At 47.7% G+C, this 15,331-nt stretch overlaps 1 protein-coding gene across 1 annotated transcript in view; it reads right to left on the bottom strand.

Annotated features, from left to right (window-relative positions):
- Positions 1–15,331, bottom strand: part of TG (thyroglobulin) — a 199,420-nt gene that overhangs the window by 134,212 nt on the left and 49,877 nt on the right. The window contains exons 18-21 of the mRNA XM_063131335.1: positions 14,766–14,920; positions 8,949–9,105; positions 6,261–6,485; positions 810–959 (exon numbers count right to left, since the gene is read on the bottom strand). Of these exons, the coding sequence (XP_062987405.1) occupies positions 810–959; positions 6,261–6,485; positions 8,949–9,105; positions 14,766–14,920 (687 nt within the window). The remainder of the gene's footprint in view (positions 1–809; positions 960–6,260; positions 6,486–8,948; positions 9,106–14,765; positions 14,921–15,331) is intronic.

Genomic DNA, 15,331 nt, shown 5'->3' with positions numbered 1-15,331 from the left:
TTTGCTCTTTGGCCTCAGACAGCAAAATGTCTCATGCCAGCTCTGGAACCTGAGATCTTCCACATGTGAAGCTAGAAATTGTCACCCTAATAGGCTAGGAGGAGGATGGTGATGATGATTTTTTAAAAAAAACACTGAATGTTTTTTAAAAACAACACTGAATGGTGTTGTACAGTCCATTCCAGCACCTTGGTAGAGGTGATTCCCCTACTTGTAATTTGAAGATTGAATCAAACCCTTATACAAACAGATGTCCTCTGACACAACAGGACTTCCCTCCTGCAGGCCCCATGCATAACTCAAATTTGCTCCTGAAGATCCCCCAACACCCCCCCCCCTGAGATTTGGCAGACCCGCAAAGGACTGCAGAGAGGAGACAGGAATCCATTCTGTCACTGATTTCCTCCCACTGGTGTAACAACACCATCAGATACAACCCTAATGCCATCCATCCCAGAATTGCACCACCTCATTCTCCATCATCTGTAGAAACTTCTTCAAATGGACTTTCCAGCCATTTGGTTGGATGCAGATTTACGCTGGACTAATTGTGCTGGCAGACATGGTCATCACACCCTTTCCTTCCTATGGCAGCCCTTCCAGCCCCATCAATAAGAGATTCAGGAGAAAATGCTGAATAGGGTGAGGTGTGGTGTCTGGGGCCGTCCCCCAAAATAAGGAGAGACCTTCGGTGACTGGAGCCATTGCTCTCACAGAAGGCCAATCTTGGATCCAACCCCTGTTCTAGAAACCAATCTCTCTCCAGTGTCTAAGGGAAGGTGCAAAATATAATACTCCAGGACTCTTACAGTGCTCAGCTTTGAAAGCTCCAGTGGAGACGGTCGATTTCCCAAGAGGACATTTGATGCAGAGGAAGCTTCCTGCTTGGTCTTGATAGAATCCAGAAGGGCAAGGAACGCAGCTGTCATTTTGGAAGGAGGTACCTGGAGGGCAGGCCACTGCAACAGAGAGGGACTTTTATTACTTCTATGGAATTCAAATGTGATTTTAAGTTGACCCAGAAGTCATATATATATATATGGCATTTGCAGATGCCAACAGTAAAACTATGCTTGTAGCTCAAAATGGTCATGAGTTAGCTTTTCAGTAGAATGAAAATCTATGACAGATTTAACCAGAGCATTCCCATGTCATAGATAAGCTAAAATTCTTATTAATGTCATCACCTTGATAATAATTCATGCAGTAATATTTCCTTAATGTACTCATTTAGCAAATTAAAAGTATATTTTGCCTTTCAGCAAAAATCTGAAATTCTGCTGTTAGCACTGCGCAAAGCATAGTGGGCCTATGTCTCCCCCTGCTAGGAGCATTGCTAGGCACTTAAAAGATTCGGGGCCCAGGGCCCATAGGACACAAATCTGCATAGGATTTGCATGTGTGTGTGTGTGTGTGTGTGTGTGTGCAAATTTAGAAATAATTACATGGATTTATTTCAATTTCACAGGGGTCAAAGCCAGCCAACAAATTTCTCATACGAATCAGCCCAAGTAAAGTAAATTTTTCAATTAATTTGCAATCTCTGCCTGTCTCTTCCTCTGCCCCTCTCACTCTACCCCCCCCAACTTCTCTCTCTTTCCCTCCTGAAGGAAAATTGCCTCCACCTCCTGCAATTAAGCTTAAAACAGGAAAAAATCTTCATGCTTCCAGACACGAGGGGCAATAGAGATTGTCCTGTAGCTTGTCAGTTCGTTTTCCCTGTTTCCTCTCCTTCTTCATCCTTTTCCTCTTGCTTCTGCGACAAGCAACATGCAGTCTCTCCCGAGAGGAAGCAAGTAACCATATCTCATTCGCTTACTTACACTCATGCACCCAGCTTTAGCGGCTACTTGTTAAACATTTCAAACCTAAGAATTTTAAGATGCCCTGATTGTTTATTTTAATATTGCATTGGTTTTATGTGTACTTTTAATTAGTTTTATGCATTTGATTTCTAATGTATTGTTGTATTAATGTTGTTCTTCGCCTCGATCCAAAGGGAGAGGCGGGTAAGATAGATAGATAGATATAGATAATGATATAGATGACAGCCTTCTCTATTCATGTGTCTAACAGCATTAATAACGTAAGTTGATTTGAACTTCTTCGAAATTGGCTCCAGCCTTCGTTTGTTGTCTCTAATATTAAATGTTGTATTGCCATGCTTTCTCTATCTAAGGCAACTCTGCTGTAAGCCATACCACACTTTCCAACAAAGAATACATCCGGGGACCTGGGTAAGAGATTCAGGGCCAGGGGGCCATGAGTTCAGGCCTAGCAACACCCCTGCTAACAAAAGAGGCAGGCATGGTGGAAGTAGCATAGCCATTTGTATTTGCTTGGCCTTTTCTAAATGTCCAGATTAGCATTCTTGCTTCTCTCACTCTTAATAACATTTAAGACAGACACTCCCTAAATACTAGAACTGAGCTGAAACAAAGGATGGAGTGCATTTCAGGATGAAGAAAATTTCTTAAATAAATCACTCTATCTGTTTCAGCAACAATTTAGGAGTGGGGTACAAAACAGGAAGAAAATATTCTCCCATTCAGAGCAAGGGCAGTGAATATTGCCCTCACTCAGATTTGGCTTTGTGATGTTGTCACATAGCGAAATTGATGAGCTACATAGTCCCATGAGGTAATCATGCTGGTTACATGAGCACTGATTGGTTGGATCATCTAACCAGCAAACACCCACTTAAAAATAAATAAATAAATATTTTCCTTAGCACCTGCTGAGAGAGGCAGTGAACAAGAGCAAAATGATCTGTGAAGGCAAAATTTGCAGGGCGGTGTGTGTGTCTTTCAGACAACATTTTGGACACGCCCCACAAACTCCTATTTTGCATGAAAAGAATGTCCACCCGTAAAAATGGGCGAGTTCCTAGAAATTGTGCACTTGTGTTTGTTTTCATTTTCACATCTTAGAACATATTGCGGCTCTATGATCCTTTTCATATGTTAATGAAGGCAAGGGGGGAGGACTACAAAAATAAAATACCAGGTCATTTCCAGATGTCAGGGATTGACGTTTCTACCTGGCAAGGCGTTCTAATTTTTAGATGTGAATTTTGTGCTGGCAAGAGCTCTGGGACTGAATGTCCTCGGAGCCTGGTTTCATTCCAAGAGCTGTCGAAGAGGAGTAAAGTGCTGTAAAGTTCAGGTCCAGTGAATGTTCCACTTGTATACATGGCCAAGCATACAGTCAATGGCATTACCATATGGAAGAACTGGAGCTTTCCACAACACTGAACCAAATGTGCCACTGGGCACCTGCAGCAAGTCTTGAACTTGAGGTAGAAGGCAGGAAACTTAGGCCATAGCTAGACCTAAGGTTTATCCCAGGATCATCCCGGGTTCATCCCTGCCTGAGCACTGGATGCCCTGTGTGGCACTTAGATGAACAGGTTTGACCCCAGGACAATCCTGGGATAAACCTTAGGTCTAGCTATGGCCTTAATCTGTACACTGCCACCTCCCAGCTCTGGAAGAAGGAGAAAACTGCAGGGGATGAGTCTCACAGGTCAAGAAATTCTCCTCTGCAACGGTAGGACAGGCAGTATCTTGTGACCCTCATAGGTAGGGTGACCATATGGAAAGGAGGACAGGGCTCCCGTAGCTTTAACAGTTGTATAGAAAAGGGAATTTCAACAGGTGACATTTGTAGGCATGCTGCACTTGGTGACAATCCCTCTTCATCACCACAGTTAAAGGTGCAGGAGCCCTGCCCTCTAGTGACCAGATGCACACCTTTAACTGTGGTGATGAAGAGGGATTGTCACCAAGTGCGGCATGCATACAAATGACACCTGCAGAAATCCCCTTTTCTATACAACTGTTAAACAGACAGGAGCCCTGTCCTCCTTTTCATATGGTCACCCTACCTTAAAGGAGCTTCTTGGATCCAGCTTTGCTCACTGATCTGAGCAATGAAGAGAACTGGCTCTTTTATATGCACCCTTCCTTCCATCTTCCTCTCTTTTTGCCTTTGCCAAAGCACAGCCTTGGCTGCCCAGGACCAAGTCTTACAAATCCTCAGGCTCAGTTCAGAAGTTTGCTATGTGTAACATCTAGATGGGGAAAACAGGGATAGTGAGTCTGCATCCATGCTCCTGCCTAGGAATGGATGGACTCACCCGCGTCCGGTCCCATCGGGTGGTGCTGCGCAAGCTTCTTCACGGCCCGGCAAGGGCTCGATGAAGCCATAGTGCCACCTGCCCTCATCCAGAGCCTCCATTGTGCACAACAATGGCAGCCCTGGGAATTGCGTATTTCCAAAGTCGTGTAAGTAGCGGCCATAAAGGCCCCATTCATGCAACTTTAGAAATATGCAAATTCTGTGCCTCCATTGTTGTGCATCATGGAGGCTGCCGACAAGAGCAGCTGGGTAGTCGCTGAGCTGTGGTGCACTCAAAGAGCAAGCTGGGTCCAGGGAGGTCCACCAGACTCCCGGACTCAGCCAAGTGCACATGACATCCCTAGCCCCACCCATGACTTTGTGCACACCCACTGACCCCGCCCCATGTGTCTATGCACTGATGCAGACTGCAAACAGCGGCCGTCTTCTTTATCTGTTCCCCATCAGGCATTAATTAACATCTGCTTAATGACTCATGCCATTTAGCACCATGTGCTCCTTGTTAATCATATGTGTGTTCCTTTCGCCGTTGCGTACCGCACGCCCTTTGTCCTCGCCCAACACTCCTTCTTTGGTTTTAGCATTCCACTCTGTGGAATCAGAAGCACTCAGAGCTCCTAAGTGGAACCAAAGTATTGGCAGACATCCAGCTTGTGACCTGAACTGGAAAGAGAAGCAAAGGCCTGGGATACGTTGTTGCTTAGTCTTGGATAAAGGAGGGCGTCAACCTTTGGCACGTACAATGAGAGTTTGTATGAATTCTTTAACTGCTATGTTGTCAACTGCAACCCTAAGATGGCCCTACATCAACATATCCTGGTCAGAATTTCACTGAAGTAGCTAGTAAACAAAAATCCTTCCAAATGACACACAACTCCAGTTCATATTCATTTGTAAGCTTGCCTTATGATACCATTAATTTCTGACACATGGAGGGCCAGTTCCAGGTTCGGGCTAAGAGCTGGACCAAGTGCCCTCTCATGGGTGCCATCTAACATCAATGGGGCCCTGGTAGTCTTCTCAGGTAGTAGGTCAGGAAACAGCAGTGTTCTGAGCAAAGCTAGATGGCTGGGTCTAGCTGCCATTTTGATTTCCTCATATAATGCTGCTACATGAGGGGCATTCTGGGAAATTAAAAAAATTAAAGCGGACCCAGGGCAACCATCAGTGGTGGACCCTGCACACCTGGTGCTTATGCCAGTCCAGGATATGTAGATCTGGAACTGAGTTCCACCACCCTACCCATGGCCAGATTTAGGGGCTGGTGACCCAAGCGACTGCCTCGGGCACTGGGCTTGGGAGGGAGAGGAATGAAGGGCACCTGTCATGGACTATCGATTCAGCAATCCACTCAGACACTGAAAGCAATAGTACAACCTACTCATAGGGCATGAATAAAAATAGGTATGTACATGAAGAGAGACTGAAAGAACTGGGCATGTTTAGCCTGGAGAAGAGAAGATTGAGGGGAGACATGATAGCACTCTTCAAATACTTAAAAGGTTGTGACACAGAGGAGGGCCAGGATCTCTTCTCGATCCTCCCAGAGTGCAGGACACGGAATAACGGGCTCAAGTTAAAGGAAGCCAGATTCCAGCTGGACATCAGGAAAAACTTCCTGACTGTTAGAGCAGTACGACAATGGAATCAGTTACCTAGGGAGGTTGTGGGCTCTCCCACACTAGAGGCCTTCAAGAGGCAGCTGGACAACCATCTGTCAGGGATGCTTTAGGGTGGATTCGTGCATTGAGCAGGGGGTTGGACTCGATGGCCTTGTAGGCCCCTTCCAACTCTGCTATTCTATGATTCTATGATTCTATCCTACTATGTAAATGGAGCATCTTATATGATAATAACTCAGCAGTGCCATTGTGAAATGAGTGACAAATACTGTAAAAAAAAAAAAAGGTGTTCAAAAGTTGAACAAATGAAGAATGGATTGAAGACACTCCTCCCCAGAGCATAATTTAGTCTAGGAACAGGCCTGGGCATTCCTTTGACAATCTAGGACAGCAGCAAAGTCACAGTAGAAATTATCCCATTTACAAGTTCTCCTTCAGAGTGACTGATAACTACAACAAGTAAAACAACAACAACTGGAAAACCTCGATGACACATACCACATCCTTGGGAATTTGGGGTTGCTTCTCCAGTCACTGAAACTTTCCGGAAGCCACTCTTGCACCCCAGATGAATTTCGGGAGATATGTCAAAATCTCCATCTCTGGTGAAATGAAAGGAAGTGTCCGCTTGGAATTGCTTGTTGTCCAAATGGAGGACAAAGCCGCCACTCCTGATCAACGCCTCAAAACGGCCAATAAGATTTTCACCAACCATTGCTTTTTCTATAAGGGAAGGAAAGACAGCAAAGTATTGAAGATGGAACAGGACAAGAGGGGAACAGAATTTGAAAACCTTTATCAAGGACATAGTCCTGCAAAGCGATTAACCAAGTGATAAACGATATGAATCCTGTTCAGCCTTTAAAAGAAAAGTCTTCTTACTCCTCATGGTAGTGATGAGAACATGGAAAACGTCAGGACACTATTTTGCCAGAGGAAACACTACTTTGCAAGCATCTCAGTGCACCTAGTTTGGGGGCTTGGGTTGCTGATACAAAGAGTTTATATTTTGTATATTGTTGGTTATGTATTAGTTGTTACCTTATTGCTGTTTAACATTGACTTCCAATATGCTCAGCCTTCAAACCCCATAGAAGGTGTTCTTGAACAACTCCCATTTCAATCGGGTTTGTGCAAAATAAGTTCCCAGTGGAGGAGGGTAAACAGTAAACTAAGAAGGGGAGATACACCCAGCCATTTGCAGCTCCTTGACACCTGTCCACCAGTGGACATGCATCTCTACACATTTTGCAAGTTTACCACAGCAAGCATTAGTTTGATATTTCTACCCTAGCACAAAAAGTAAGCACAAAATACTTGTATCCATCATGAACAGCGCATTGACACTTACACTTCTGCTTTTCTGTTGCTTTTCGCAGCAAAAAGGCAGAAGGGCTAGCTGGTTTCATATCATTGGTTAAGAAAACATTGTGACTTACATGCACGTGCACTATTTGCAACTGATGCAATGCATGTGCTTTCTACTCAGGTTTTCTATCGATGAGTACATGTATCACAAGAATTTGAACCAGGTAATCAAAAGTAGGGCTGTGCTACGCCTCGGACCAAGGCCCTGAATCCGAGCCGAGGCAGGCTGATTCGGCCCGCCTCGGCTCTGTTCCGAGGCGGTTCTGGCGAAGCCCGAGGCAGCCCGAAGCCAAAGCCAATTGGCTCCAAAGTTTCGGACTGCCTCAGCGCTTCAGAGGCGGCCCTTGGAGGGTCACTTACCTGCTGCCGGCCGCTGCTGCCTCCTTGCTTCTGGCAGCTTCCAGTGCCACCAAAACAAATGACAGGAAGTAGGCCATGTGATTTTAAGATATCGCGGACCCTCTGATTGATTAGTACCTCTATGGCCACCATAGTTTGTGACCATAGAGGTACTAAACAGAAGCAAGAAGGTGGAGGTGGCGGATGGCAGAGGCAGCAGGTAAGGAGACTGTGGAAGACTTTTCTGGGTGCTGGGTGCACAGCCGGCACCCAGAAAAGTCTGAGTCACCTCGGAAGGCCTGAATCTTGCCTCGGAAGGCCTGAAACTTGCCGAGCCGAACCGGGGCTGCTTTGAGGGCTCTGAGCCGGCTTCCGAGGTGGATCAGGGATGGGTGAACAGCCCTAATCAACAGTTGAGTCTCATTCACCTTAATTCACCTTACATAGTATGGAAATCTGGGACATTTTAATCAACCAAGATTTTATTTATTATTAACATTGATATACCAGTTTATATAATCCCTACATTTTTCTGTTTATAATATAATCCACAGCCATTCTTTGTACAGCAGCTGAACAGATCCAAAAAGTCTTCCTGGTGGTCCAGTGTGCCTCCAAAAACAAAATTTGAATACATGTCTGAACACAAGTTGTTCTTTGATGTATATGATACAGAAGAGCAAGCTAATACAGAGCTATTCCCATATAATTCAGCCCAGATGCATGGATGTAAATCCAAATAGGCTGCAGACCTGGTTACCACACAACCACTCCATCCAAAGCCAGCTTCTGGAGAAATTTATATTTGGTCCTAATTAAGAAAATGGGCAGACAGACAGACAGACTCTAGTAAATGCCAAATTGGAAAATGAAAGCATGCAAGATTGCTCAGAACAGAATGATAAAGGTACCGGTGGGGTCTGTAACCGAATCCAGAGATTAAGCAGTGGCATTAGAACAAGGGAAATCTGAACTTGGAATTCATGGCATGTCACTTGGCCTATTGATTGACAGATGGTCTTTAGGAGGAGTCTTCTATGCTTGGGTAAGAAGGGAGCAACATTGCTTCGCTTGGATCAAAACACCAAGTGATGCTCCATTTTCTGTTTTATGCTACATGCACAATTGCTAGTAATGGAATCCTCCCAATGATGGGAGTTGTAGTCCAAGACATCTGGACAATACCAGGTTGCGGAAGGCTGTCTTTGAAAATCATATTTAAGCACGGTTCTTTCCCACAATGTAGTTAAACCCTATTTTTCTCTATAGTGTCAAGCGTCTGTAATCTCCAAAATTTCATTCATTTGCAGGGTGGGTGGGGTGTTGGATTTTCTCCAACGCCCCCGCAATTTTCCTTGCAGATTTCTAGCACTCACAATTTTCCTTGCAGATTTCTAGCATGCTGGCATCTTTCAAGAACACAGAGACAGTAATCATTTTGACAAAACAGGCCACACAAAGAGGAACATTTAACCGTACCAATGTTGTGTAAATCAGGAAGTGAAGCTGCTGGAACATCCTCAAGCAAAGTTCTCCATGTTATGTTCACTCCCAGGCGGTCCACAGCCAAACACTCAGCCAGTACAGCAGAATCACCACAGACAGGAATAGACACAGGATGCTCAAGGACATTTACCTTAAAGAAAGAAGCCAGATCTTTTCACAGATAGGACCCGTTTACCTGGTGCTGTCTATTTGACTCCCTTGAGTATTGTGAATGGCCCTTTAAATGTGGCTTTGTCTACTTGGCAGGGTTTTTTTTTTAGTGTGCAGTTGGACACAAAATGTGCAGTTGGGGGAAGAAATGTGCAGCTGGAAATCTGATAATGTGCTGTTGAAAAAAGTGGTGTAAAAAAGACACCTGCTATGTGTATGTGTTTATTAAGAACTTAACAATAGACGAAATCAGGGATGGCATGTAACACAAATTATATGAGGATGCAGGTGTAAGAGCTCTTGATGGTGTGACTGATGTTGTTGGGTCCTGTGACAGTGTTGCCTGAATAGATGTGGGGGCAGAGTTGGCACCTATTGCATGGTCTGGTCCCCTGTCTGTGTCTCTGTCCTGTGTCCTGTTGCTGGTTAGCATCTGCTTCAGGTTGGGAGGTTGTCTGTAGGCCCGGACTGGTCTGCATCCCAAGGCTTGTATGAGAGAAGTGTCTGTGCTGATGATGGGTTGAAATTCACTGATGGGTTGGAATTCAATTGGGGGCTGTAAGTGACCACCAGTGGTGTACTTCTCTTGGCCTGTTGTCCTTCCTGCGTATCTGTGTGGCCCTGTCAATCTGTCTTTAAGTTTAAGATGCTGCTAGTGTTGGTGATAACCTGCACTGTCGTGAAAGGGAAATAATGTGTTTGGCTTGGGCAGGGGCAGGTGTCTGTGTCTGACAGGGCATTTGTTCAGTTGGGAAATTTGCTCTAAAAAACCCCTGGTACTTGGCAGCTAATCTAATATGGTTTCTCTCATGATCACCTTGTGGTATAGTTAGGACTGATTAGTGCTGAGTCGAAGGCTATGGGCCTTGCTAGACCTGCCGGGATAAGCCGGCAGGGAGGCGGGGCGACGGCGTGCAAACTTTAACGCGCGCCGCCCAGCCTCCTAGACGCACAACGCGCAGGGACGACGGAAGCCCTGCAGCGCCGGCCATTTTTTAAAAAGTTTTAAAGGGGCCACGTGCGCCCGAAGACTGCGGAGAAGGTAAGGGTTTTTTATTAGTTAACCCCCCCCCCATCCGCTCCTGATCCCTTCCTGATCTTTCTCTCCCTCCATGTCCCGTGTGTCGTCTCCCCTCCTTTTCCCTCCGTGTGTGTGTGTGTGTGTGTCCTGTGTCATCTCCCCTCCTTTTCCCTCCGTGCGTGTGTGTGTGTGTCCTGTGTCATCTCCCCTCCTTTTCCCTCCGTGTGTGTGTGTGTGTGTCCTGTGTCATCTCCCCTCCTTTTCCCTCCGTGTGTGTGTGTGTGTCCTGTGTCATCTCCCCTCCTTTTCCCTCCGTGTGTGTGTGTGTGTCCTGTGTCGTCTCCCCTCCTTTTCCCTCCGTGTGTGTGTGTGTGTGTCCTGTGTCATCTCCCCTCCTTTTCCCTCCGTGTGTGTGTGTGTGTGTGTCCTGTGTCGTCTCCCCTCCTTTTCCCTCCGTGCGTGTGTGTGTGTGTCCTGTGTCATCTCCCCTCCTTTTCCCTCCGTGCGTGTGTGTGTGTGTCCTGTGTCATCTCCCCTCCTTTTCCCTCCGTGTGTGTGTGTGTCCTGTGTCATCTCCCCTCCTTTTCCCTCCGTGTGTGTGTGTGTGTGTCCTGTGTCGTCTCCCCTCCTTTTCCCTCCGTGTGTGTGTGTGTGTGTGTCCTGTGTCATCTCCCCTCCTTTTCCCTCCGTGTGTGTGTGTGTGTGTGTCCTGTGTCGTCTCCCCTCCTTTTCCCTCCGTGTGTGTGTGTGTGTGTGTGTCCTGTGTCGTCTCCCCTCCTTTTCCCTCCGTGCGTGTGTGTGTGTCCTGTGTCATCTCCCCTCCTTTTCCCTCCGTGTGTGTGTGTGTGTCCTGTGTCATCTCCCCTCCTTTTCCCTCCGTGTGTGTGTGTGTGTGTCCTGTGTCGTCTCCCCTCCTTTTCCCTCCGTGTGTGTGTGTGTGTGTCCTGTGTCGTCTCCCCTCCTTTTCCCTCCGTGCGTGTGTGTGTGTCCTGTGTCATCTCCCCTCCTTTTCCCTCCGTGTGTGTGTGTGTGTCCTGTGTCATCTCCCCTCCTTTTCCCTCCGTGTGTGTGTGTGTGTGTCCTGTGTCGTCTCCCCTCCTTTTCCCTCCCGGGATCTCCCCGGCCGATGGGCACAGCGCTCAGCGCTGTGGCCAGTCCGCGGCTTTTTGTGGCTACTCGTGAGTAAGCGATTAGCCGCAAAAAGCCACGGAAGTCCCTAGACCTTCCCCAGCTCCGGCCTCAGGCCGGAGCTGGGGAAAAGGCGCGCCATAAGCGAATTCGCTTATGGCGCGTTGGAGAAGGCCTCAGCACGGCCTGTCTCCGGATTCCCCTGTGCGTCATCTGGACGCACAGCAGGGAAGCCGGGACAGAAGGCGCGCTAAGGCCTCGTCTAGGAAGGCCCTATGTTCCTATTCACACTGTAGGCCCGACAGTCAAGTACACATGCATAGGATTGGACTAAAAATCTGTGTGAACTTGCAGAAAATGAATGGCTGCTAAATTGGTTCTAGCCCAAATTGGAAGGCACAGCAATCCCATCCCACTTCCCAACAATTCTCCAAAACTTGGGAGTATTATGGTCATGGCAAACTTATCACATTGACTTAAAATAATGTAGGCCGAGTGAGAAACATTTTACGTGACTTGGTAATCATTAATATAATGAACATAAAAGTGCTAGGATATATATCTTTGACATGTTTTGACATTGACCAAATGAGCCAGAATTTCCCACACACATTTGTTGAATGAATTATCCCAAACTGTGGAACATCAAATGCAAAAAAGAAAAAGAAAAATGAAAATATCTGCAATGTCCCAAAGTTCGTAGGTTCCATTGCCCAACTGCTCCCAGCATGACAATGGACATCTTGACATGTTGAGTAGGGCCACTGGGCACAGCTCAACTACTCCATCCACATGTTGAATGAAGGCATGAGCAGAAAGGACTTTGCTGTCCCCCAGAAGTGGGAATCAAGGACAACTTGATTACCGCTAAGATCCATCAAGCCATGAGCTTTGAACTTTGCCGAAGAAGTGGTGATTGCAGAATCTACTGTGTGTTGGAGTCCATCAGACAACTAAGTTCCACTTTAATCAAATAATGTGGCACTGCTTATCTAAAGCATTGTAGAGGGTGTGGAATGGCTGACTTTCTGAACTGACTGAGATTAGTGTCATGATAGGGTCAGGAAACCAGGGATCCATGTGATACTGTTACACAACACTCAACTAAGCATAAGAACATAAGAGCCATGCTAGATCACACCTGGGGTCATAGAATCATAGAATCATAGAATAGCAGAGTTGGAAGGGGCCTACAAGGCCATCGAGTCCAACCCCCTGCTCAATGCAGGAATCCACCTTAAAGCATCCCTGACAGATGGTTGTCCAGCTGCCTCTTGAAGGCCTCTAGTGTGGGAGAGCCCACAACCTCCCTAGGTAGCTAATTCCAACGTCGCACTGCTCTAACAGTCAGGAAGTTTTTCCTGATGTCCAGCCGGAATCTGGCTTCCTTTAACTTGAGCCCATTATTCTGTGTCCTGCACTCTGGGAGGATCGAGAAGAGATCCTGGCCCTCCTCTGTGTGACAACCTTTTAAGTATTTGAAGAGTGCTATCATGTCTCCCCTCCATCTTCTCTTCTCCAGGCTAAACATGCCCAGTTCTTTCAGTCTCCCTTCATAGGGCTTTGTTTCTAGACCTCTGATCATCCTGGTTGCCCTCTTCTGAACACCTAGTGTCTAGTCCAGCAATCAGTTCACATAGTGGTCAACCAGCTGTCCACGGGAAACCCAAAAGCAGGATATGAGTTCAAAAGCACCCTCCTGCCCATGTTCCCCAACAACTGGTGTACATGGGCTTGCTGCCTCTGATACTGGAGGCATCACATAATAGCCATTGACAGCCTCCTCCTCCAGCAATGTGTCTAACCCCCTTTTAAAGCCATCCAAATTGGTGGCCATCACTACATCTTGTGGTAGCAAATTCCATCGTTTAACTATGCGCTGTGTGAAGAAGTGCTTCCTTTTATCCGTCCACAGCCTCCCACCAATCAGCTTCATGAGATGACCTCACTGGGTTCCAGCATTACAAGAAAGGGAGGAAAATGTCTCCCTGTCCACATTCTCCACACCAGGCATAATTTTGTACACCTCTATCATGTCTCCCCTTACCCTCCTTTTCTCCGGTTCAACAATTTTATGGTTTTCTACACTAAAAGACAAAACTTAACAAACAAAACAACACTACTTAGTACATTTAAGGCATTCTTCATGTCAGACATATAGGCTATCTATTCTTTGTTAGTTCCCTAACTACAGTAACATTATATCATTATATAAAATAATAATAAATTCTTACTTCTCTCTAGTCAGCACAGTATTGTGTACTGAATCCATCGACATTATATGTTGAATCCACAGACACATAAATCATTTTCTCCAACTCTTGCAAATATTCCATCAAAGGATTCCAGTCCATTACAAACAAAGCTTTACCCTCCTTTTTTCCAAGCTAAACAATCCCAGCTGTTACAACCTTCTCTCATAGGGGAGATGCTCCAGCCCCTTGATACTTTTAGTGGCCTTTTTCTGCCCCTTTTCCAGCTCTACAATGTCTTTCTGTTTTTTTAGGTGCAGTGCCCAGAACTGTACACAGTATTCTAAGTAGGGATGTGCTCCGCTTCTAATCGGACCGGAGAAGCAGTAGCGGAGCGGGGGGCTTCGCCTGCCCTTAAGGCGGAGGCAAAGAGGATTGGGGGGCCGGCGGAGCATGGCGAAGAGGATCGAGGTGAAGGCGGATCCTTCGCCTCGATCTGGAGCTCCGCCGGAAAGGTAAGTGGGGTTTACCGGGCCCTGCCGCTGTCGCCCATGCGGCGACGGCAGCAGGGCCCGGTAACGCCCCCCGCCCTCCTCTCCCTTACCTGCCTCCGTCCACGGTCCGTCAGCATCTCCAATTGAGCCCGTGGTTCCAGCAGGAAGTCTGGGCTGCACTTGCGGCCCAGACTTCCTGGTGGAACCATGGGCTCAATTGAAGATGGTGACGGACCGCGGACGGAGGCAGGTAAGGCCCCCCTCCCCCTTGGTCCCTTACCAGGCTCTGCTGCCGTCGCCGCATGGGCGGCAAAGGCGGCAGAGCCCGGTAACCCCCCCGCCCTCCTCTCCCTTACCTGCCTCCGTCCGCAGTCCGTCAGCGTCTCCAATTGAGCCCGTGGTTCCAGCAGGAAGTCTGGGCCGCACTTGCGGCCCAGACTTCCTGGTGAAACCACGGGCTCAATTGAAGACGGCGACGGACCATGGACGGAGGCAGGTAAGGCCCCCCTCCTCCTTACCGGGCTCTGCCGCCGTCGCCGCATGGGCGGCAGGGCCCAGTAACCCCCCCTATGGGGGGGGACCGGAGCTCCGATCCGGATCCGGAGCTCCGAGCGGAGCGGAGTGGGCACAGGCGGAGTGGGGGCGGGGCGGAGCGGGCCGATCCGAAAATGGCGGATCTTAAAGTGAAGCGGAGTGGGGGGTCCGTGCACACCCCTAATTCTAAGTGTGGTCGTACCATCGCAAACTTATGATACATTGTTTTATTTATTTAAATTCACTTTGGGTGGGTTAATGGTATCCATACCTGAATATGGCAAAATCCACGGGCCTTCATCTCATCCAGAATAAAGATCTGGAAAGCCTCTAGCAAGCCAGCATAGTCTGGACGGCAGGCCTTGCCAGGAGGGAGGAGGAGCTGGAACTGCGTTTGAGTCTGAACACTTTGGAATGGCTGGAGCCCTAAAATCAAACCAAAGGAAAGACGGGTTTTAGGAAAGGCCTGAGATATGCCCCCTTAAGATATTTCCTCAATAATAGAAATCATCGGGCCCTTCCACACGCCGTACTGAAGGCGCATGCATGTGCCCCAAGTACGACCCCAAAACGATAGTGTGGACTACAGCCAGAAGAGACGGAGGAGGAGGCGGCTGGGGAATCCGGGCGCGTCCTTGCCGCTGCTGCCTCCCCGCCGGCCTCCTGCTGCCAGGGTAAGAGCGACCCGGGTTGGAGAGCTCGGCGGAGGCGGAAGCCGAGCTCTCCAACCAGGGTCACTCTTACCCAGGCAGCAGGAGGCCGGCGGGGAGGCGGCAAGGACGTGCCCAGATTCCCCAGCCGCCTCCTCCTCCGTCTCTTCTGGCTGTAGTCCACACT

This window comes from Elgaria multicarinata, chromosome 7, assembly GCF_023053635.1.
Source record: "Elgaria multicarinata webbii isolate HBS135686 ecotype San Diego chromosome 7, rElgMul1.1.pri, whole genome shotgun sequence".
Lineage (NCBI taxonomy): Eukaryota > Metazoa > Chordata > Lepidosauria > Squamata > Anguidae > Elgaria > Elgaria multicarinata.
Note: the sequence above shows the minus strand (reverse complement) of the source record. Positions and strands in the feature narration are given on the sequence as shown.